Source organism: Watersipora subatra, chromosome 8, assembly GCF_963576615.1.
Source record: "Watersipora subatra chromosome 8, tzWatSuba1.1, whole genome shotgun sequence".
NCBI classification, from domain to species: Eukaryota; Metazoa; Bryozoa; class Gymnolaemata; order Cheilostomatida; family Watersiporidae; genus Watersipora; species Watersipora subatra.
Window position 1 is genome coordinate 45798243 of NC_088715.1, and position 24564 is coordinate 45822806.

Below are 24564 nucleotides of genomic sequence, written 5' to 3' on the forward strand. Positions count from 1 at the left end.
ATAGGAGTTGTGTTCATACTATAGTGTTGCTATGGACCGAGTAAATAATTCCCAACTCCACAATCAAATGGTAAGAATATTGTACACGTATGCAGCATGTAAGCAATGGTTGTTGATGCATACTTGTTTCCGTTAGTGGGAGATAATATATGCTGTAGGAATGTATTGTAACTGCTAAGTTTCCTACCTATTAACTAATCTCTTGACATTTACGTTTGTGGGAACATTGCTAATATACAGCTATTTCAAAAACATGATTTTCAGCTATAACAACGCTAGACGAGCTTTTGAAGCGTTGTGGAACGTTTTAACCTGAGCTAACTTATTCACCAACCAATTTATAAAAACCAAAAACAAGTGATTGCGCTTCATTACAGGACCTCCAAAAATAATGTTCACCTCACACCTCAGAGATTTTTTACGAACAAATGCAAGTTAATTGTTTTGTTGTTCTACGGAGTTAAACCTTAAGCAAATAATTCCATGTAGTCATCACTAAAGAAAAATGGAGCTCTTACCATCATCTAGGTCATGTCACAAGAAAATAAAAAATACATGGGGTAACAACTCTAAACAGAGCCCCGTTAGATTTGACAAAATTTATTACAACTGATTATCTTTAAACAAGCACAAACAAAGAATAAATATGACAAATATTTTGTACTTAAAAGAATTTATATGCATTTCGGAGAACCAATAATATAAAGAGACAATGCTAAGCTACCGAACAGCCTGATATTTCAAATGCACCGGTTAAAACACCAATAAATACACCAACAAGAACTATGGTTGATACAAATCAATCTATAACCAATCAGTCTACGTCTATAGAAATGATTTTACAAATGTCTAAAGGAAGATTAGACGAAAAACAGTCAGGTATATGAGCTAGGACAGTCAACCAGTATGGTGTAACAGTTTGCCATAACTGCAGAATAATGAGATTTGTATTTACAAAATTCGAGCAATTCAAACACAGAAACAGATGACGAATATAATGAAACAGAATTTGGCGATCTGAAAGGAGGACAGATCACCTCCCAACAAAACATCCCCTTCCACATGAGGAGACAATTCTAAAATCGAGAAGTTTTGCAAATGACTTAGAATAATACATCTTACTACTGCTAAAGGATGCCTTGCCCCAAATGCTTGCAACAGTGGTCTTCAAGTACATCATATTCTGTTATTGACTACAATCTGGCAAATGCATATTTTTAGTTTGCACTTTACAACCCACCAAAAAAAAACCACTTAGAATATCAATTCAGATCAATCAATCAGATCAATTGATGAAGCATTTATTGATTGTCAAGAGCTCATTTTTCGAGCCATGATGGTGGTTCCGAGTTGGGTCTCCGCAAGCTGACACTGAACTGACCGAGGACTGTCTCGAGTTGCTTCTGATTACCAGAGAAGTAGGCAGCAATTGCGTTGTGTAGCAGCATCATCTGCCGGTGCACCACTTTACTCTGCAAAGTATGTCAAGGATGAAATTTCACTCATTACCCTACTAAAAAGATCAATGGTACAACCTCGATTTTACTGATGCATTCTACTGATTTTACTTTTCAGTGGTCAAAAACTACCTTGACCTATTAAAGATGTCAAGTTTCTGTCACATTATAGAGCACAATGTGTTATGCCTCTTCGCTGTATGGACCATTATTCCAGCAAACCTTTTTTTAAACACCAACATAGCATAACTCAGTCGGCAACAATTTAACGTCGAGAATAAGAATGAGATAATAACTCCAGCTCTTTCCTAAAGTATCACTTTTAAAGAGAGGCAAGCTATTAAATACTTCAAATGATGGATGGTGTAACAAAGATGGTCATCACTTGACAGGTCAAATGGTACATGCATCAAATCTTTGAAACCTGCTCCTGAGATAACTCAGGGAAACATTCTCTGACCAGATCTTACGCCTGAGTAAACTCGGTTTCATAGTTTCGCTTTGCTTTTTTTGTAACTTCCAGTTTATGTGGAATTACGAAGTTTTTGTCACTTCAGTCGGTATACATTTTCAGTACAATTCTGAAGTTTCAAGTTGATTGAACTTTTTGAGATATTGCCGGAATACCAAGAACCCTTCCAACCAAGTGAGAAATGAAAAATCGCTACCCTTCAGAACTTGAGTTTCTAAGAAAATACTGACTGGACTTCTTAGTAATGAAGTTAAAAAATAGAAAAAACTAGAACACTTCTTTCTCTCAGCAACAAGAGCTTTACACTAAAGCCATTTGTTTTTCTATTCTTGAAGAATCCACACACTCTATTAGGCTCGCCGTACATCAACCATTAGGTTGCTCCAGTTACCTATAAAACATCCCATTTTTGAAAAATGTGAAAGAAAACTATTTATGACATAGTAGGTGCACCTACAACATAAATACAGGTTGACCCTCGCCATACGATTTTAATTCATTCTAGTGTTGGCATTGTAAGGCGAAAATGTTGTATAGAGGGTTTCAGAAACTTATAGTAATTATTTAATGCAAACCCCCCTGGTGAAATTCCTCAAAATTATCTATGCGTTCTGTACATATTGAAACTTGTTAACAAAATAGTATGTTAACCGTAGTAACTATAGTTACCTACAGTAACTTTAGTGTCGAAATTGGAGGTTATGATCTGCAATAAAATGTAACGTTACAATGTACTAGATGTGCAGTATATACCGTAAGAAACTCTTACCTTCGAGGCAGATGTATAATATAAACATTGAATTTAACTTAAGTGAATTTAGCTTACTAAACACATACTTAAAGCTAAGTTTTAGTATGTCTTTTTTGTTATTTTACTGAACTTCAAATTTTCAGCTAAAATTTTATCACCTGTTTCTGGTTTCGTTTTCACTAAAGCTAATAACGAATAATGCCAAACGGAGAGAGATCGAGCATCGTATCTCTTTCATGTGTTGTGGGAGGGATTTCGGCGAATAGCATATTGGCATATTCATTATTCCGATGTAATCAGCGCACCAACTGCCAAATTTGAATTTTGAGACCAATTTTTGTTGATGGCATATGCCGAAAAATATTTTGTATGAAAAGGGCAAAAAACCATTGTATTCTACATCGCAAGGCTACATGGCAAAAAAATCGTATAACAGGGTCATCGTAATTCAAGGGCGCGCTGTAATCCGTTCAAAGAACATTTACGTTTATAGGGATTTTATGCAATACGAACAGTAAAATACATGTTAATTGCCTAACCCCTGCCAAAATCATTTCAAACACACCCATTTCATTTCCAGTTACCTCCAAAGCATCACATCTTTAAAAACATGTGAAAAAAACTATTCACTATATTTAATTTCTATCTTTTTCATTGAGTTCTACTTGGAGCTTCAATATGATCTTCAGTTCAAAAGGAATTGTGTTATTCTAAGTTCAATCGGAGTCGATGGAAAGGGGTTAATATGAACCAAGGGTCTTGCTCGTGTATACAAGGTTAGGCTTCCAGTGTTAGGAGGAACAATAGAATATGATGATGTAACTAATATAGCCATCAGATAAAAGCACACAGTCAATAATGATAACGCTAGACTAACACTACCTATAAATACAAAATATTACCTTGTTCTCTTCTAAGAACTGCAATTTTATGACCATGTCATCTTTTAGTTGATCGTATTTCTTCTTTCGTTCTTCAAACTTCTGTCTAATTTCTGCAGCTTTGGTTGATCCTGTCCCACCAGAATGAATCGTCTGCTCATGTTCGGAGCGGTATGTGTCGTATTGTAACCTGATATTGAAATGATACACCATCTCAGCATAAAACCTGACACACAGGTATGCGTGTGATGAAAAGGACAGGAAGACCTAGCTCAAGTCTAAGTCTAGGTAGGCACAGTCTAGGTCCAATATAAACTCAACTTATTCATTGCAGACAGCAAACAGTTCAGCAATATTGATACCAAAATCCAATCAGATCCAATTAAATATGTACAAACACACATACTGACACATTCACATATTCCCATATGCGAATACGTACATGCCTACATATATATCTACACATATACAGGTAATATATATATATACATGTACAGACGCTCCCCAACTTACAAACGCGTTACGTTCCGAACGATCGTTCGTAAGGGGTATTCGTTCGTAAGTAGCTTCAGTGCTATATTTTTTATAATAATTTATGTTTAGCCTATATAAGTATATTGAAGGTTTATATAAGTATGTTTAAGGCTTGTATAAGTAACCTGTATTGGTTTGTACTGAAATTTTTTTTTTAATAAAATGGAGAGAATACTGTGGTGGACGCCGGGCCATGACAGTGAATTTCTTATTTATTGTATGTCTTGTCCTTTTTTTGACTGCCACTTGCTATTAGCCTGGCACATTGTCAATGGCTAATTTGAGTAAGCTTACTAATAAGAGCTAACTACTTGCTCTCACGAGAGAGCAAGAATTACGTTGCGCCGTAACGGAGAGAGGTAGCGTATTTTCCCCCACATAGCTACAGATATCGCTCAATGAATTCGTAATTCTCATGTAGCAAAATTGGTAAATCATTTGCCTGGCGAATGGAAGGGTCCGAGATCAAATCTTCTTCATTCCAATATTTTACTAGCTATAGCTGGACAAACTGAACTACATACATACAGACTTTGAGATTTGTATAGACAAATGATGACTGTCTCACCTCGCTGATTCATACTTCTTAGCTGTATCAAGACAGTCTTGGATGGTCCTGTTGCACATGGTTTTCATATTTGAGAGGAAAAAATTCAGTGCACCTGTCAACAAGAACCACTTCTACAATTCTACTCAGACTTAACCGTGTGGTTCATTTGATGAAAGTCTGATGAGCAGAGATGATATGACTTCGGTAAACCAGTCAGAGATGATATGACTTCAGTAAACAAGTCAGAGATGATATGGCTTCAGTAAACAAGTCAGAGATGATATGACTTCAGTAAACAAGTCTGAGATGATATGACTTCAGTAAACAAGTCAGAGATGATACGACTTCAGTAAACAAGTCAGAGATAATACGACTTCAGTAAACAAGTCTGAGATGATATGACTTCAGTAAACAAGTCTGAGATGATATGACTTCAGTCAGAGATGATACGACTTCAGTAAACAAATCAGAGATGATATGACTTCAGTAAACAAGTCCGAGATGATATGACTTCAGTAAACAAGTCTGAGATGATATAACTTGAGTAGCCAATGACATCACTCCTCACAGCAAATCGCACATTTTCATTTAAATGAACAACATAACATATTGATTTTTGGACATGGTTTTTTGTCATGTCTTGAAATGCGAGCAATAGCTGTTGAGTAAATCATGAGTAATAACTATGATAGCATCCCTGAAGGGTGCTATTAACCCTGAAGGATGCTATCAACCCTGAAGGGTTCCATCAACCCTGAAGAGTGCTATCATCCCTGAAGGATGCTATCAACCCTGAAGGATGCTATCAACCCTGAAGGATGCTATCAACCCTGAAGGATGCTATCATCCCTGAAGGATGCTATCAACCCTGAAGGGTTCTATCAACCCTGAAGGATGCTATCAACCCTGAAGGATGCTATCAACCCTGAAGAGTGCTATCAACCCTGAAGGGTTCTATCAACCCTGAAGAGTGCTATCAACCCTAAAGGGTGCTATCAACCCTGAAGGGTTCTATCAGCCCTGAAAGATGCTATCAACCCTGGAGGGTGCTATCAACCCTGAAGGATGCTATCAACCCTGAAGAGTGCTATCAAAACTGAAGGGTTCTATCAACCCTGAAAGATGCTATCAACCCTGAAGGATGCTATCAACCCTGAAGGATGCTATCAACCCTGAAGGATGCTATCAACCCTGAAGGATGCTATCAACCCTGAAGAGTGCTATCAACCCTGAAGGGTTCTATCAACCCTGAAAGATGCTATCAACCCTGAAGGATGCTATCAACCCTGAAGAGTGCTATCAACCCTGAAAGATGCTATCAACCCTGAAGGATGCTATCAACCCTGAAGGATGCTATCAACCCTGAAGGATGCTATCAACCCTGAAGAGTGCTATCATCCCTGAAGGGTTCTATCAACCCTGAAGGATGCTATCATCCCTGAAGGATGCTATCAACCCTGGAGGGTGCTATCAACCCTGAAGGATGCTATCAACCCTGAAGAGTGCTATCAACCCTGAAGGGTTCTATCAACCCTGAAAGATGCTATCAACCCTGAAGGATGCTATCAACCCTGAAGGATGCTATCAACCCTGAAGGATGCTATCAACCCTGAAGGATGCTATCAACCCTGAAGAGTGCTATCAACCCTGAAGGATGCTATCAACCCTGAAGGATGCTATCAACCCTGAAGAGTGCTATCAACCCTGAAGGATGCTATCAACCCTGAAGGGTGCTATCAACCCTGAAGGATGCTATCGACCCTGAAGGATGCTATCAACCCTGAAGGGTGCTATCAACCCTGAAGGATGCTATCAACCCTGAAGGGTGCTATCAACCCTGAAGGATGCTATCGACCCTGAAGGATGCTATCAACCCTGAAAGATGCTATCAACCCTGAAGGATGCTATCAACCCTGAAGTATGCTATCAACCCTGAAGGGTTCTATCAACCCTGAAGAGTGCTATCATCCCTGAAGGATGCTATCAACGCTGAAGGGTGCTATCAACCCTGAAGGATGCTATCAACCCTGAAGGGTGCTATCAACCCTGAAGGATGCTATCAACCCTGAAGGATGCTATCAACCCTGAAGAGTGCTATCAACCCTGAAGGGTGCTATCACCCTGAAGGATGCTATCAACCCTGAAGAGTGCTATCAACCCTAAAGAGTGGTATCAACCCTGAAGGATGCTATCAACAGAATTATTGCTTGAATTCAATTATCATAACAACGACATAATAATTGAAACATATGCTTAAATTATTACGTAATTGGTATAATAATTTAAGTGGTTGCTGCAAAAGATAGTTCTCTCTATAGTAATCGCATTATTAGATCGGCCTACCCTTTATTAATGATGAACTGGGCGGTGCAGAGTAATTAGCAAACTTGCTAAAATCATTCACGACACACTTCGTAGGAAACATTCAATAAAATGTAAATCTAAAAATTCCCATTTTAGATTCACTAAAAATATATCAGCAAAAGCTATCTGACCATGCAAAAAGGGCAAAATTTCCCACTCTTGAGCCAACTCATCCGGTTGTGAATGAAAAAAAATCAGGCCGGTAACTCCCATAAAACTGTTCAAAGACTAGCCACAAAAAGTCTGTTTGCAAATCGGCTGGTGCGAATGCAGCATGACCGACGAGTCCACCCATACCCTAAACAAACACAGTGTGAATATACCTAATAACTGCTCTCCATTGACTATCAGTAACTTCTGACTCTCAGCATTCATGTTGAAATCACTTGATAGCTTAGGTTCCCTCAAGGCCAACTCTCCAAGGACGTTTGTTACACATTTCTACAGAATAAACGGAATGATTATACTAAAAATTTGTTGAATTCTAAAGCATGCGCCTTCGCTGGCCATTCTGGAGAAACGGAGAGATACTGATCTTATTATAGTGAAGACTAGTCCCATGAGGTCATCATTTTTACGGACAAGTTTCAATAGAACTTTTGCTGATGATATACTGACGAAGACATGTTGTGAGTCATCCTGAATAACTCTTTCTGAGGGTATGAAGTTAATAAACGGCGCAAAGAACCTCTCGTAATTACGGACAGTACACTGGCTAAAGAATTAGTTGAAAAGCAAAACAAAATTCAACACAGGACCTAGATTTCGACTCCAATAAAAACAGGGGTAAACGTTTTGCACACAAACATGACATTTTTCTGTGTAATCAGGCCTTATCAATACTTATGACAGACACCAAATACACGAAGTTGCCATTAGCGATAAGGTGAGTGGTAGAGAGAACGATAGAAATATGTGTAGCAAACTATTCCACTGCACAGTACATATATAGTTCAATTAAACATAATTTATATAATTATGTATCATTGATTTTAAATTTGGACTTTGGAGGTTGAATTTTGAAAATTAATTTCAACATTGAGACAAATACTCGCTCAAAATTTCATGCGCCTGTGCCAAAGACCTCAGAATGTAAAAGGGTGAGTAAACTGAAATCCAACTCTATACCAATCGATGTTTTTATCAGCGGATGTAACCTGCAGAAGACTGCTGTAAGACTACAACAGGTTACTACGCATAACCAATGAGAAGGCAAAATCAAGCCTTCTCATTGGTCATGGTCCAAATGGAGCATCCTTATTGGTTAAATTTAATTATCATATACTACAATGCCGTAAACTTTCAATGCTCTTGTAACAACTGATGCTGATAATAAATAACCCTCATTATGTAAAAGATTTTCTCTGATTTGAATTAACCCAGCTACATGTAGTTGGACATTCCAGCTTGCAGAAGGGCATATAAATGATGCAATACAGAAATCTGCTAAAATCTTCTTGACTTCAGAACTTAACTAACCTGAGTGTAGACAAAATTTGAGAAGCAGCTCTGCATCCTCGTCACCTCATCTATGAGTTTAACATAAGTAGCTTGAAGGACCCTCAGCTCAGATATTGCAACTGCAAATAGACAAAGGTTTTCTGTAACAGCATATGAGGTCAAACAAGGGAGAGGCGGCTAGTCCACCCTGGTTAGAGGAGATTCAACAGAGTTTCATGGCATAGGCGTAAATTGATACGAGATCAATCTGTCTGCAGTGAGCAGCTGGAACAATTTTGATGTTCGCTTCACACGTCAATACTAAAGTTGTTTTCTCATGCTTTGGAGCAATTTGCTTATAAACCTAAGCTCGTGTTGGCAGCTTTTGAGTGAGAGGTGAACAGGAAAACTGTCGTGAAGCCAAGATTATTCGACGAATGTCTTGTAAGAATGTACATCATATGATTATTGTTCACTGATATACTAACAGATCAAGTATTTTGGATGGTGGTAGAAATTTGGACCTGTCATTCAACATTTGACAGCTGAGGAAATGGCAGCAAAGAACAGGTAAGAAACTTCTAGAAGGAACCCTGCCGAGAAACATAATTTCTTCTATAAAACTTAGATACACATTAGATGATAAATCTTTACTAATTAAAAACAAATAAATAAAAATGAAAACATCGGGCTATAAAAATAAAATTAAACCGTTAGAAATAGTCACATGACTCCCTTTTAAGATTGGAAAGCTGCTCGATGCCTCGGCCTAATCTTGGATTGGTCTGATTGAGTCCAACCAATGTTCTGTTTAAACATGAAGCAGCCTTAGCAGGCATTCAACAAGAGCATCTACTTTCTATAACTTATCCACCATACATGAAGTCAAGAACCTCCCAAGCACTGATAAGAAAATAATCCATAGCTAAAAATACTACTCAGTTAGCATGCTGTTTGATGGTCAAAGAATCTTACTGTCGAGAAAAGTAAACGGAGGTTTTATTTTGGGAGAACATGACAACTGATGTCTTCTCCTTCAAGCTTACAGGAAGTGTTTGTTTAGCGTTCGTATTCATTCTAGTTCTTCTTGTCAATACCAGCACTTTGGTCTAACCAAATTGAAGATTGATAGTTAAAACATTCAACATAATTGATTTGACACATGTCAAAGGAGCTTGTTTGTTTATATTGAGTATACCACCTATGGACTCCGCGATATGCTGGGTGCATTCAACGGAGCAGATGGCTTAAAAGTCATTCAGTCAAAACCACAATGCCGTCAAGAAGAGTAGAAGCAGGAGCTATAAAAACCGAGTCGACTAAAACAGAGAGCAGGTACTACAAAGCCTGAGACTAAGATACAATATTGTGTAAGATAGACATCTCGCGATTAAAAATTAATTTCTAGGATATTACAAAGCTGCAGCTATAATAAACCCTCTATAGGATTCTAAGACATCAACAGTCTGAGACTACAAGTGACAACAAGAAGGGATACTTGACATGAAAACTTTATAAGGTTTAAAATTTCCTACTAAACTAGATAAAATACAATCACATCACTAGTGCCTAACAGATGCGTCTATACATATACGCCGCAAGCAACGGCGACAGCATAGCAGGACTATCAGCGATGAAATGTCAACCTACACGCTGAGTACTGTTGGTAGTTGCTGGAGGTCAATGCAAGAGTTCAGCGCTGTTCAACTTTCGTGAAGAGCCGCAGACAAAACCTTCTCAAAATGCGCTGTACAGGTGGAGGTCAGCATTTTCAAAATGGCATGACGAGCGAAAAATTTTTATGCGGTGATTAGCGATCCAGACGCATTACAGCCTTGAATTTTTACTAGATTTTTGTACTTTGAGTAATTTTTATTGAACAAAAGTACTACTGAGAGTTATTATTCGTATTTCATCAGTAATAATAATGCCATAAACTGTAATAATATTGATATTAATGAAATATATTATTAAATATATTATTGAAATTAGGTAGAAAATTATTTTTATAGGCCGTGTGGTTCAAAAGTTATGACGATTTATACGTACTTCTGTCAAATATTAGGTTTTACGGATTACGTACCTATGTCCCGGTGTAAAAATTGATTTGATAATGAAAGAGTTAATTTTGCACAAAGGCTACTGCTTACTCATGATGATCTCTCACAGTGCACCGGACTGCTGAGCGGACTAGTAGAAATAATCTACTTTATTTTGTTATTGTCTCAGGGTTTAATTTGCTTATAACGGCATATAACGATGTGAATATAGTTAACATCTATCATTGTTTATCCACCATGGTGCCTCACAGCAACAGAGTCGTGCAAGAGAAACTGTGTAAATATGGAGCCAGTATGTGCTAGGTTGGCATACCAGCGAATCAGTTCGACATTGTTTCAATCACTTCACTGAATAATTAGGGGTTACTAATAGCAAACATCTGTTTTACTTTGACATAAATATTTATGCATTTTGTGTCACCATGGCGACAAGTGTACTAAATGTTGTTTTCAGTAGCATTAACTTCGTTATTAAGAAACCTTCTGTGGTAGTGAGACAAATGTATATCCAGGAGCAAAATGCTTTGGTGTGCTACGCGCACTATAGAATGGCCTGATAACCAGTCTACTCGGGTGGCATTATATTTTTTGTATTATTAGTATTATAACAATACTAAATAATTGTATCAAACTTGGCAGCCACCAAATTGAACATTAAATCAATAAAAGGACACAGGAGCCTGTAATTTCTTGTAATAATCTCTTATAGTCTTGTTTACATCTACATCTATGTCGAACATATGAGCATCTAAACACTACTATTATTATGCATACAGGAAACAGCAACCAAAATAAAGAAAGAGGTTGATAGAAATAGAAGGAGATGAGAGCCATAGATAAACCTTCCTGACTCTCTGCGTATAGACTAATGAAATAGCATTATAGCCAGAGTTCCGCTTACCATCAACTTTAGGGTCGACCGTACGAGCTCCCTTTCCCATGATCTCACTGAACAACTGTTTTGTCGTTCTGAATGTGTCTATAGAAAAATCTTTAACTTGTGCTTTCACCTGGTCCAGCTTACTGCCTCCCGCCTGCAACAAGTACGGAGGTAGTTCATTACTATTCATTACATCGAGAGTAAACTTGAGGTCACATAGAAACCTGAGAGATCTGAAGCTTGAATTTGATTAAATACATTATTATTTATTTATTATTATTTTATTCACCAATAGTTTGGCTGCTGTCACAAAATATGGATTTTTACAAAAATAAAATAGCAAGAATGGCGCAGTTCTTTAGATGTCCACCTTTGTTGGCGGGTTTATTTGAACATTTTACTATCGGCAAACCAAATGTTCCCGATCGTTTCTTATTCGTTGTTAATACTCTTCAGTTGAGGTTTCTTTTGGCAAATCCGTAATTCAAATTAGATATCATCAATTAAAATATGATCACTTTGAAAGCTTGGATTCGGCTAACTGTTATGTGAGAGCTCTCACCCCTCTGCTTCATGGCTGAGTATTACTAACACACCAAATGAACATTAAAACATGCATGACCTCTCTACAAAGGAACATCTCTGCTAATTATAGCTATAGTCGTGAGGACATTGGATGTCTTCGTCCAAAATATAAAGAGGAAACGTGACAGTAGCTAACAAAAGGGGCCTCAAAAGGCTGTTACTAAGTCTCCATACAGCGATAGTGTGGAGACACATGGATGCACCCGTGCTGAAACACTACGTAGTGCCGTCAAGCAGCTAATGTTTCCATAGAGTGCTACAGTAACAGTAGAGCGATGGTTGTACGATGCTCTATGTAAAGGTTGTATCTAGATATCTTATATCAAGAATGTAAGCAAGACACAAGTGAGACACCATTGGTAGATATGATCATTTTCATAGCACAAAAGAAGGCACAATGCACGAGTGTTTCACTTCCAAACAGCAACACTGAATCACAACCGAAGGAGAGCGGCGCGGCCGTATCCATGAAGGCAATGCAGGACCTTATAGGAATGCGCCGCTATGTTAAAATCGTATGGAAAATTAGTATTTATTTCATTATTGACAGAGAATTCAGCAAAATAAAACATACAATCAGACACCAGTTTCAACCCATAGATTCTCCACTCATTCACGGATACAGGCACAAACTGCTTCCCCATATCAAACCATGCTGCTCTGCAGGGCAGTAACTAACCAGAAGAGCAAATGCAAAGGTAAGACAAATCCGAGTCAAGTAGAATAGCTAACATTAGAGGAGCCAGTGCAAAATTGTCTATGCAAATCTACTAGGAGATAAATGAAGTCATATTCTTAACGCTATCATTATTGGTGTCACCGATACATGAGGCAGTAAACAGTAAATGCAGAGGGATGGGATAGAATGAGTGAAGACACGCTATCTAATCTTCAATGACGATTGCTCATGACACGCATGCAAAGACACACTAGCATGGCAACACATATGGCATATTTATAGCCCTCACTAGCGAGCATATCAATAAATGCTTGCAACTCCGTAATCGCCAACACCAACCATGAAATACTAGATGATAGTGAATATTATAATTACTTTATTTATGGCAATCCCATTACTATTTTAACTCCAAACTAAAATAGGCACAGCTAACTGTCTCCATTACAACATATGACTTCAATCCTGTTCAGAGTATCTCCATGGATATGCATAGTCATATAACCAAGGAATAGCAAACTATCCACACTCTCACATGAGCGCGTGAACTGGACTACGCAAATTTCAAATACAGTAGATGCTCCCATAACTGTAAACCTACTGTTACGTACATTCCACATAACGCAAACATCAACAATACAAATCGATAATACTAGAGTTACTGTACAGTAGTTATAATACTAGAGTTACGGTACAGTAGTTATAATAGCAGAGTTACTGTACAGTAGTTATAATAGCAGAGTTACTGTACAGTAGTTATAATAGCAGAGTTACTGTACAGTAGTTATAATACTAGAGTTACTGTACAGTAGTTATAATACTAGAGTTACTGTACAGTAGTTATAATACTAGAGTTACTGTACAGTAGTTATAATAGCAGAGTTACTGTACAGTAGTTATAATAGCAGTTACTGTACAGTAGTTATAATAGCAGAGTTACTGTACAGTAGTTATAATAGCAGAGTTACTGTACAGTAGTTATAATAGCAGAGTTGCTGTATATTCGTTAAATTAGAAAGAATACAGTTTTTTGCTTTTTAAAGGACAAAAGGAATGAGTTTGAAAAGATCTTAGAACGGATTAGGCAATTTAATTGTATTGTTCGGTTCGTAAAATGTAGAAGTCTCAAAACGTAAATGTTCCCAGCATGAATAATTTACTTTGTAGAAGCGTCTACTGTATACCTATCATACCTAAATAATAAAAAAAGAGAATTTGTTTTAAAACAAATTATTTAATGAATAGTTTCGACAGTTTAACAACCACTACCAATATCATGTAAAAAATAATGTCAAAATAGACTCGAATCACAGTTCTTTAAAAGTTGTCAACTATAGAAAAATAATCTTCATGCGTTCCTTCTCATATTATTATGACTCACTAGTGGTCATGAGACAGTGCAGATCTCGACAACCAGCCTGTCTTTGAACTAATCCACATGACTGAGTCATAGCTGTTTTAAAAAATATCTCCCTAAGGTCCAAGGCCAGATGTACATCGGATTGATCGGATTAAATATAAAAAATGTAAAAACACAAATTATGTGGCAGTTCATAAAATCGCTACCATTGATGGAATGATCCGTGTTAAGGGAACACCAGTAGACTGAGAACATATAGCTGGAAAGGTAACGGAACACATTTTTCAGTTGATAACCTCAACAAAAGACAACACAACTCCCATTTGCTCACAGACATACCATTGCAGCAGGAGGAGCAGTGTGTGTGGTTGGATATGTGTGAAACTGGCCTACTCCATAGCCTGCTGGACTGCTATCGATGTCTAAAAAACAGCATGAGCACATAGACAAAGCTGCACTTATTAATTGCCCTTGCATCTAAAGGGTTTACATAATCCAAGTTCGTCAGACATTTGTACTTGTCGGTATAAAGTATAAAACGAGCATGAATCGAATATCTTAGATACCAAATGCATATATAACATGTCTCCTCAAACAAAGCCTCTAATTAAGTTTGTATTCTGATTAATACAACTAAACTATCAACAACATGTTTATGGTTGTGAAAACCTCAGCCACTGAGGATTGTGATGGTACAGAGTAGGACACGACCATCAGCACAGCAAGCTGATTAGAGCCTACTACAGGCTACTAAAAAACTGGTTGCAACATCTGGAACTACACGAGTTAATTTTTTATTAAAAAGTCCAAATGAATGGGTACAACAAAATGACAGTAACATACCGATGAGACAAGAAAATCAGTGTTTTACTTTAATATGTTTGAAATCCAATCAATGAAAGAATTATAGAGTTGTGTTATCATGCACTACTTGAAGGGTGAGAATGAGTGAGCAAGCGCAGCTAAAGCCTAGAGAGGGTAATCAGTGATAATAATCAGTACATCTGTACTCTCCCATAATCCCAAAACAGACTGACAAACATTCAAATCATATAAACAAGAATATTGTGTTCAAATATAAACGTACACAATTCTTTTGTAGATTTAATCAGGAAATATCGCTATTTTTTGTATAATTGAGGTGATTTGCTTGCCAGGATGTTTCAAGATTAAAATCAACAAAACTTAATCACAATTAAAACGCTCAGAAGAAAAATATATGTGAAATTATATAATTAGTTGTTCTCGCTGAGATAGTTGATGTCGGCTATTGACTTAAAACTGAAGCATTATGCGTTTCTATTCTGTCGGTCTCTTTACAGCTATAGACCTCATGAATGCACTTTCGATTGGTCTGAGCGTATTAATCACGATCAAGTTTTATCTTGAAAGATCCTGGTAATCAGATAACCTCGAACATCAAAGCAATCGCAAATCAGAAAAAAACACCGATGCTTTCTGGCAGAATCTAAAAAAAATTTGTGTAATTTTATCTTCAAAGGAAAGAACTTGGAGCTTTTTACATGTAGACAGGGTTCAAAAAAAGACGAGCGAGAGCAAAGGTTCGGAGCTCAGTTATTGAAAGCACATTTCTGTATAACATCTTTATTGGCCAGTTTGACATGAAGCTGCTGATCTAGCGATCCATGTAGTTTATCAGCTTGTATGCAATGAGTATGAGCTAAGCCCAGCATTTAGTTTGATCAGATATCTTGAAGGACATTGATAGGTAAAAGCTTAAATAAAGCATACCAACATCCTCCATGCGACTTGTCTCCTCCGCTAACAGTGACAGAGAGATGTACAAAATCAGCTGAGGTTTCAAATTATAATTAATGCAAGTCAAGTCTGTTAATAATTTAATCTGATAGACTACTACTAAGTCTATAAAAATGTGTTCACTATTGAGTTTATTTGCACACTTTAAATAATTCTCATGTGCGACCAGGATTGGCATGAAAAATCAAACATTCTAACTCATTATATTAAATCATGATCTTTCGCATATAAAACTCATGATTTTTTTTAACCATTTTTAAAAAGTATCAGCGTTTCTGGACAAACATTCCTGTTTAATGCATGTGTAACAAATATTTATACGCTCCTCTGCCGTGAATTAGCAATTGTGATGAAGATAATTGACTGCATGTGCAGTACAATGCTATGGAAGAACGGTTGAAGTTATGACCAGTGAGCTTATTTAGTTACCCTCAAAGGAGGATTAAGTGTAGTAATTGTAGCTGGTACAGTTCTCCCTCACTACTCTGTTTAATAAATGACATTACGATATCAAACTCTTTACTGCAGTCAACTCAAGTGCTAGCATCGAAAGAGTCTTCTCCGCCTTTGGTTTCACTCATATGAAAAAAAGAAAAGCACACCAAGGAAGAATGCTGTTAAAGGCTAGTTCACACTATATCGCCGTATTTCGGCGTTGATGCCACAATACTTCGGTGATCGTCGATGATAACCATGTTCACACTATTACATACCCATCCGCATTTGCATCAGGAAATACTCTGTGACATAGTTTTCATTTATCTTTTTAGATTTTCGCAAAAAAAAACTCTCTGTTTTGGTGAGCTGGAATCAAAAACTAGTCCCGCATCAACTATCATTTACGGATATAAATAAATCCCTATATCTGCTACCGCGAATTACCATCGCTGAAATGGTTCACATTTGAAAGGCGGTCGTCGATGCTCGGCGGAATATCAGAAAAGTTTGACAGCTACAAACTTTCCCGACGTGTCCGTGATAATTCGTCAATGCCATCAATTCACGGTTCACATAATCGACGATGAACGCCGAAAGGGAAACGCTGACAAACAGCGATATAGTGTGAACAGGCTTTTAATCTTTTCTCCGACCCTGCCTATGACTAATGCCTACTCTATTATAAGAGTACATCTATTTTTTCAGGATTCTATGATTTATAGTAAACAGTATAATATGACTACCCTAGGACACTTATATTTCGCTAGTATTTAGTTTCGTGAGTAGCACACAGAGTAAAATTTCGCTGCAACTTAATTTCGCAGCTCTGATGAGTGCGAAAATATAGTGATGTGAAAATAAATACAGTGGAACAGACAAATTAGATTCCTCAGGTCCGGTCCTCTAGTAAAAAATTTTTTTATATTTGCGACTAGTTTGTATTTGTAACCCGCAGGTATAAATGTATGGCAGAAATCGATAATTCAACGTGATCGCTTGCTGCCATTTGTTTCTTGGACTATCAATGACGTCTCGGTCCTTTCCGTCGTGAGCGATATGGTACCAATATTAGATCTCAAGTATTTATAGCAAGCGATGGCCATGGCACGTTTTGAGTTCACAATATTTCAAATTTAAAAAAAATCAAATACAGTACATGTCTCATAAAAAAGAAAATAGATAACAACCAACATCACAACCAGAACTGTATAACATGGTTGGACCTGGTGAGGGTTGTTATCGTTTTTGGTTGGCAGTAAAATTCATCACTACAATAAGTATTATTTAATTGTATGACTTCACCTACCAGACTTTCATCCTCATCAGTTACAAATTCGGTGACTAAACTGATATCATCATCTTCTTCGTTTGTCTTGGCTTTTCCAAAAAAACTTGTTATCTTAATTTGCTTTGCCATGCTGCTCATTCGGTGTATTAACGAATTTACTAGAAATTTCCCAATGAGCTCAATCACACACAAAATTATCTGCATTTCTAATATCACGATTTTGTTGTAGATATCAATGAACTACAGGGCCGTATTCCCTTGGACAGCTGGCCGGCTAAGACGCCCCAACTTTTTAGGAATTTCATAGTCCAACGGCTATAGAAAGGTTTTTATCGCTGTAGAATATCACTTTATTCGAAGCCATAGATACAAACATCAACTTTTAGTAGTTCTTAGGCGTCATTATTATCTTCATCAGCGGCAAAATATTCTTGTTAACGACTTTTATAAAGGTTTGCAAAATATCAAGTTTTAGCAAACATCTGCTTGCCCATATCCTACTTAATGAACTTGAAATAAAATCGGCAAAAATGATCTTTGTTAAAACGCTTAAAAGAAAAAGATGTCTTCTTTCTGAGCTTTTTAACTGCTTACAAGTTTTGCCTGTTTTAATTTTAAAACGTTTTGTCAGTCACATCAGCTAAAACAAAGCAAATCTCAAAAAATAGAAAAATGTTGATACTTGCCAATAAAATTTTTTAAAACTTCACGTGAGAGGCCCGGCTGAGGCCCTACGTAAGAGAAACCTGTTGGGAGCATACAGCACCCCCCCCCCTCCTTCTCCACACCCCAGATGTTCATAACTAGTCGTCTAACATTAGCCCCCCAACTTGCAACCAGTGAATACAGGCCTGTGTAGAACATAGCTATTTAATTTCGAATTTTCGCTAGTTCGTTATGATAGTTTAGTTTCGCGCATGAATTTTTCGCGTGATGATGACTCCGCGAAAACGCGAAAGTTAGATGCCGCGAATACTTAAGTGTCCTAGGGTAGGCCTACTGCCTAACTAAAAGGCTCTTGCAGAAAATGGCTAGAAAACTGAGAGACAAGGTTCTTACGTGGTGGATGAAATGGGCTTTCATCTAAACTCGATGACCGGCCAATGGCAGCATCTGAAGAGCTAAGATCTACTTCTGAGTTTGTTGATGGAACGGTTCCCTGCTGCTGAGATTTACCTGCATCGCTTGGGTAACCACCCTCCGACCCATTACCTAGCATTTGTCTAATATGCTTCTTGAATGCCTCATCCTCTGAACTGTGTCCGTTTTGGTTTTCTGACGCCATGAATACCTAATAATCACAATGAATAGTTTATTTGCACGGCTCACTCTTCATTATAAAAGCAGGTATTGGCCTACTCGAAACCGTTATGTAAAATTGAAAGGCTCATGTTGGCAAACCGTGCATTAGACATTCACACTTGCTCAGAGCCAAAACTGCATGACGAGTCCTCCAAAACAGCTGACATGATTTCAAATCATGTATAATAGCAATGCAAACCGTGCACTTTTATATTTAGTGAGATTTATCTATAGACTCAATATAAATCTCTAGATCGGTTCACCCATATCAATATCAGAAGAAGCCAGAATCATTGGGAAAGGCAATCACTAAGCACTAATGCAAGGATGAGATTTGTGAACCAAGAAGAACGTGTCATGGCAATGCCGAGTAGCTCATTGCAAAGGCATTTAATAACCGGTTTTAAGATTTGTAAGAATACGTTTTTCTTCGTCTGTTCTTCAACTTGGCTTAATTACAAGCATTATTTTGCTGCAGATTAAAGCATTGCACTAATACTTAAAATAATAATGACAGTGATGGTCAAACTGGTGATCCATTGCACAAATACCATAAAAAGGAAAGAGGTATACAGTTAATACCTATTCATATTCTGTGCAGATTCATAACATAAGGTCAGCATGATTAAATCAGTTTCACATGGCAACAAGTAGCCTGTCTTGACAAACTGTTGTTTTTGCGAAGTCCCCCGGCAAGCGCGGCGAGCAAAACAGCAGCTTGTCAAAAGACGCACTGCACCTGATGCATCAGCTGCACTGAAAAGGAGTTGTTCTCTGCCGTCTATGCAGCTTGGCTGCGATGTTATGTCGGCCGCTCCATTGGTAATCATAACGGATTTTGTGCCAAAATTTATGTACTAAAATTAAGATAAGAACCTTTAATCAGAGACCAGTCTCAGCGGTAAACTTTAGTAGAACTTAAGAACTTAGGCAACAATAGCAACTAAACATGTCATTATTTGTGCGCTCAGTCAGTTTTATTTTTATTTTTGTATCAGTCAGTTTTATTTGTTCTTTTTAATTTAATTTTAATTTTCAATTTATTTTATTTTTAAGTTCTACTAAAGTTTACCGCAGAGACTGGTCTTTGGTTAAACATTCCAATCTTATTTTTTCTACATAAACTTTTGCGCGAAATCCGTTATGATTACCAGTGGAGCGACCGACATAACATCGCAGCCAAGCCGCATAAACATAAGAGAACAACTCCCTTTCAGTGCAGCTGATGTATTAGGTGTAGTGCGTCTTGTGACAAGCTGTTGTTTTGCTCACCCAGCTCAACGGGTGACAACTTGGCAAAAAAACAGTTTTTCAAGACAGGCTAGGCAATAGGCAAATTACATCCAAAATAATATTTTAAAAGCAATAAACAAAATATGAGGTGACAAATCAAACAAAAAGAATTGCTTTTAGTAAATGACCGTTATTGATAGTAAAACCTTCTCAAATGTTGTGGGTGATGGGATATGAATAGGTGCTGTGGGTGATGGGATATGAATAGGTGCTGTGTTATGTAACACAATGTACTATTAAGAGAAAAGGTGCGAGTTAGCATTGTGAATTAGTCACATTAACAAGTTCAGAAAATGAGCGTTTATAACACACCCAACATGCGATAATTTCGGTATTAAACCAATTTGTCAAAGAGAAAGTTTCACATTAGTAAACACTCATCTAGCTAGCATTTTGATCTTTACATGCATTTTCTACAGTTAATGATCGTAACATAACTGGCATGAGTAAAAGTTAAGTCTCTCGAAGTTACATCAACTCTTTTTTTCTTAAGGACGCCGAAAATGTAAATTTAGAATCAAGTCATATTTTTAATGTCCTATTTATATCGGTAAGCTCTAGATAAGAAGCAAAGCCTATGCCTGGAAAAATGGTAAAACATTTGTCAACTTACTGAAATTCAGACAGTTACTAGGAAAATCTGATATCAACTGTAACATATCTGTTGTAATCTAAACAGATTAGAGAGGTACAATGGCCATTCATAGTTTAATAAAAATGGTATATTTGCCTGTAGATTTAAGAATGAGTTGCTAAGATGCAAAACCATTATTGAAGAATGAGGCTGATGAACTGAAGGGGCACCATAACATTGTTATCAACCCAATAAAAACTCATTTCAAGTTGTAAAACATCCTTAACATCTTAAACTTCTTTTATCGGTTGCACAGTACTATCAAGCGCTTGCTAAACCAGTCATGCTTTACTGATAGGCGTCCTTGAACCATGGAGGAAATATACACGCTTTATTTGCCGCACCCGAACATGAAGTCATTGTAACAAACGCTTGTATAATTTTCAACTCAAGTTGTCTAAAGCTCATTTATCAAGTGACAACATATATAACAAACAAATTTTAAAAACGGCCTTTGACACATTTGAAAAATGACCTATGAGGGAGAAACAAGAAATTAAATCAAGATCTATCTACAACTTGCATCTGAATGTTCTATGATAAGATCAGTAAAGAAATTGGTCTACTGGAAGTTGCTAATGGCTAGGCAGAAACCAACTATAAAAAATATATTTAATGAGCAAACAAGGTTCAGCTAAAAGTGTCATAAGCTCACAAGTTGTAAAATTTATCAAGCGAATAACATTTGCCACTGTCGTAACTTTTTAGCTTCGACTTGGTCTGGAAGATTAAGTTGGGAAACACCAAAATCTCTAAATGTTACGAATGGTTATACATGTAAAAGGTAAAACAAGAAACCCTTCACAGCATAGAAACAGCTAACCTAAAACTGGCAGAACCTAAAATCACAATTAGATAGGAGTTTGTTTAATTCTTTTGCAACAAATTGTGTAATTACGCCCTCAGATTTATTGTGAAAAAGTGGCATCAAATAATTTCATTCCATTTGAAAGAATATTTTATTGTTAAGCATTACAAGAATATCCAATGAAACAATAAAAACACAAACAGCGAACTTATAAAGAGGTTATAGATTCCTTTAAAACTACTGACATACTATCTAGGATTTTCAGAATGTTACACTGCCATGATGGAAATTCTGGCCAAGATTGAAAAACTAAATACACGACCAGAAATTTAAACTGGTTATAATGTATAAATTCTTGTGTTATTATTAATTAATTATTTCAAATACATCAATAACAAAAAATAGAACATTTATGACTAGTTAACTGATTGTCATTGGCATCAATGTCCAGCCCAAGTGGCTTTATTCAAAGAAATTAACAAGGACTTTTCTATATTGTACCATAAAAATGGTCAAAAGACTTGCAGAGTATACCAAAAGATCTAGTGGTAGCTATTTGCTATTGCATTTGCTATATTATATATCTTATTATATTCAATGATGGGCTACAATGAAATGAATGTACATGATCTCAAAGTACCCTAACTCAAACTTATTCTGTTAAAACAGTGTACCTACATGTAGTAGCGTAGCAGAGGAAAAATAACTTTGGGTAAAATAACTTTTTTACATTATTTATATTCAGTTTAGAACTTCCTTACCAATTCTTATTATAATGAGGGTGTTGCACATCCAGCCCAAAAAGACCTGAATACATCCTTGACCATAAACTGAGCCTTGCTAACCTTTTTTACATTATTTGTAGTCATTGCTTCACTTTTGAATAGCTGTGCACGCTGGACTGGTATTTTAGATACAAGCTGAATAGGCCAAAAATGCGACAAGTGTTATATATATGCCTACTTAAAAAACCTTGGACAGTTAACTCATTAATGTAGGACATATACATTTTTGAATAGGCAAAGCTTTGACAAAATCTATTCAACACTATCTCTTAGCAAATCCATCAATAACTAATTGTAAATCGATCAAAATGGTTGCACTTTTAAATTGCACAGCGAACAGCTTCAGGAATTTGAATACATGACGGATTTTTGAAAGTTGGTAAACTTTTGATACTACACACGCAGAGTGTGGCAAGTTTTAAGCGTAGAGCCTGGAATAAAAAGAAAGAAACACAACAAACAGATACGATATTTTTTGTAAGAGCCTGTATGTTAATTAGTACATTGCTTACAATGACTGCAAAGCATGTTTTATCCACACCTCTAGAGTTATTTTTATACTCTATAGAGATAGACCTTTATAATAGTGTCGATGGTAGTAAAATCAATGTGGTGAGCCGTACACAGAGAAGGCAAAAAAAGCATACTTCCGAGCTGAATCAAGCAGCACTGTATAGTGAAGTTATCACAAGTATTCCTCATGATTATGCCTGCCTATTTCTTACAAAAGGAATCAACCATGAAGCAATTGATGGGTATTTTAAAAATTAATCACTACTACACTATTTGTATCACAGACAAGTCAAGTTTTCCCATTGTAGAAATGAACATGACTTCAGGAAAAGATTCTCACATAGGCCTACACACTAATTCAGTTATTTAGTTATATGGAAAAGTGCAATGAGGTCAAGCACAGATTTTAATCACACCCCTTTATGTTCTGGAAATATATTCATATGCTGATTACACTTGTTTGATGTCATTTCAATTGCTTCTCAGAGTAATAGAATTTTTCCTCCAGAGTGTCAATGTAGCCAGCTAGTCGTGTCACGCAAAATGGGATTTTAAATAAATATTTTTTGATAATATTGACAACGTTATTTACCGAAAAAGTTACCTTCCCAGTTCAAAATTTAAACAATAAGACTTTGATGCTATTAGATCTTTGAACTGAATCTTTGATGCCTGTTTAACTTGCTTACACATTCCCAAGACCTCAACAAAACAGCTTCTTCGTTTGGTTGAAAGTTTTACAATTCTAATTAATCATAAAACTAAAGAGTCTAAAGGTAAACCATCTTCTTAAATCAGGCCTACAACATTCAAATATGTGCCAATTTATCTGTATACTAACATATTCGAATGTTGCCAAATTCTTCCTGAATGTTACTAAAATGAAAGCTGGTAAATAATCAATTACCAGCTTTTAGCAGCTTTGAGAGTGTATAAAAATAACGGGTAGGTTTACGCTTACAAGTAATTTAGGGGTGATTCATTGGTTATGTGTCTTTAGTTACATGTCTATTTAACATGTATATATGAACTAAAATTGCGGAAATAACTACGTTATTAACAAGTCAGTTATTAAAAAGTGGTAAGATATAGCCTACAATACCTAAACAACGCTAAGAGGTTTGATAAACGTTTTCAAATGAAGTTCATTGAAACAAGTTTGCTGACGTCGAACTACTGATAATGGTAAATAACGCGACATGACATAGGCACCATTTCAATATTAACAGCACTAGACTATCTTCAAATAGACCTGTCAAAGACAAAAAGTAAAAACCCATTAAAGAAAAAAGTTTTGTAATTTTAATTTTGTTCAATTATAAAGCAGGACAGTTCTTTAAAATGACTTTTAAAATGATCTATGTTGATTAATCCAAATTCATAACAAATAGTAACTAGCTAATTTTGTTTAAAAGTGCTAAAACTGAATAGGAGTCTCAATGTTTCCTTTTGATAAATCATGGGAAGTTTTGAGTGAGTTGACTTACAGGTGTGAGCAAACTTCCGTTACAACAAAAACGGATGTCTTATAATGTTTCGAGCATTGCCGTAATATATGCAATCAGGCACTAAGTTTTTGCACGGTACCTTTGCGGCGCTAAATTACTACTAACTTTCCAAGTTCATAGTCTACTAGCATTTCTGCACGCATAACTTACTATATTATATCGATCAGATAACAATAAGCATTGGTGAAAGAGCATTCTCGGTTTAC

General features: G+C 36.6%; 1 protein-coding gene across 2 annotated transcripts; it reads right to left on the minus strand.

The window, feature by feature from the left end:
• Positions 1 to 502: 502 nt before the first annotated feature.
• Positions 503 to 24352, minus strand: LOC137401462 (arfaptin-2-like). 2 transcript variants are annotated; one of them, XM_068087811.1, is made up of 10 exons: positions 24338 to 24352; positions 18575 to 18806; positions 15763 to 15792; positions 14350 to 14432; positions 11411 to 11543; positions 8489 to 8589; positions 7333 to 7450; positions 4664 to 4757; positions 3583 to 3751; positions 503 to 1472 (listed from the first exon to the last, which is right to left on the minus strand). In XM_068087811.1, exons 2-10 carry the CDS (start codon positions 18798 to 18800, stop codon positions 1320 to 1322), a joined length of 1107 nt encoding a protein of 368 aa, XP_067943912.1. In that variant the 5' UTR covers positions 18801 to 18806; positions 24338 to 24352; the 3' UTR covers positions 503 to 1319. The 2 variants fall into 2 exon arrangements, with proteins under 2 accessions (XP_067943912.1, XP_067943913.1); XM_068087812.1 differs by lacking the exon at positions 15763 to 15792 and having other exon boundaries at positions 506 to 1472.
• Positions 24353 to 24564: the final 212 nt, after the last annotated feature.

Excerpts from the sequence above, each read along its gene's own strand:
- LOC137401462 (XM_068087811.1), bottom strand. The coding sequence starts at position 18,800 with ATGGCGTCAGAAAACCAAAACGGACACAGTTCAGAGGATGAGGCATTC. Across the intron at positions 14,433-15,762 it reads AAGTCGCATGGAGGATGTTG|ACATCGATAGCAGTCCAGCA; the intron begins GTATGCTTTATT and ends GCTGTTTTTTAG. Across the intron at positions 11,544-14,349 it reads CTGCTCCTCCTGCTGCAATG|GCGGGAGGCAGTAAGCTGGA; the intron begins GTATGTCTGTGA and ends TACTTGTTGCAG.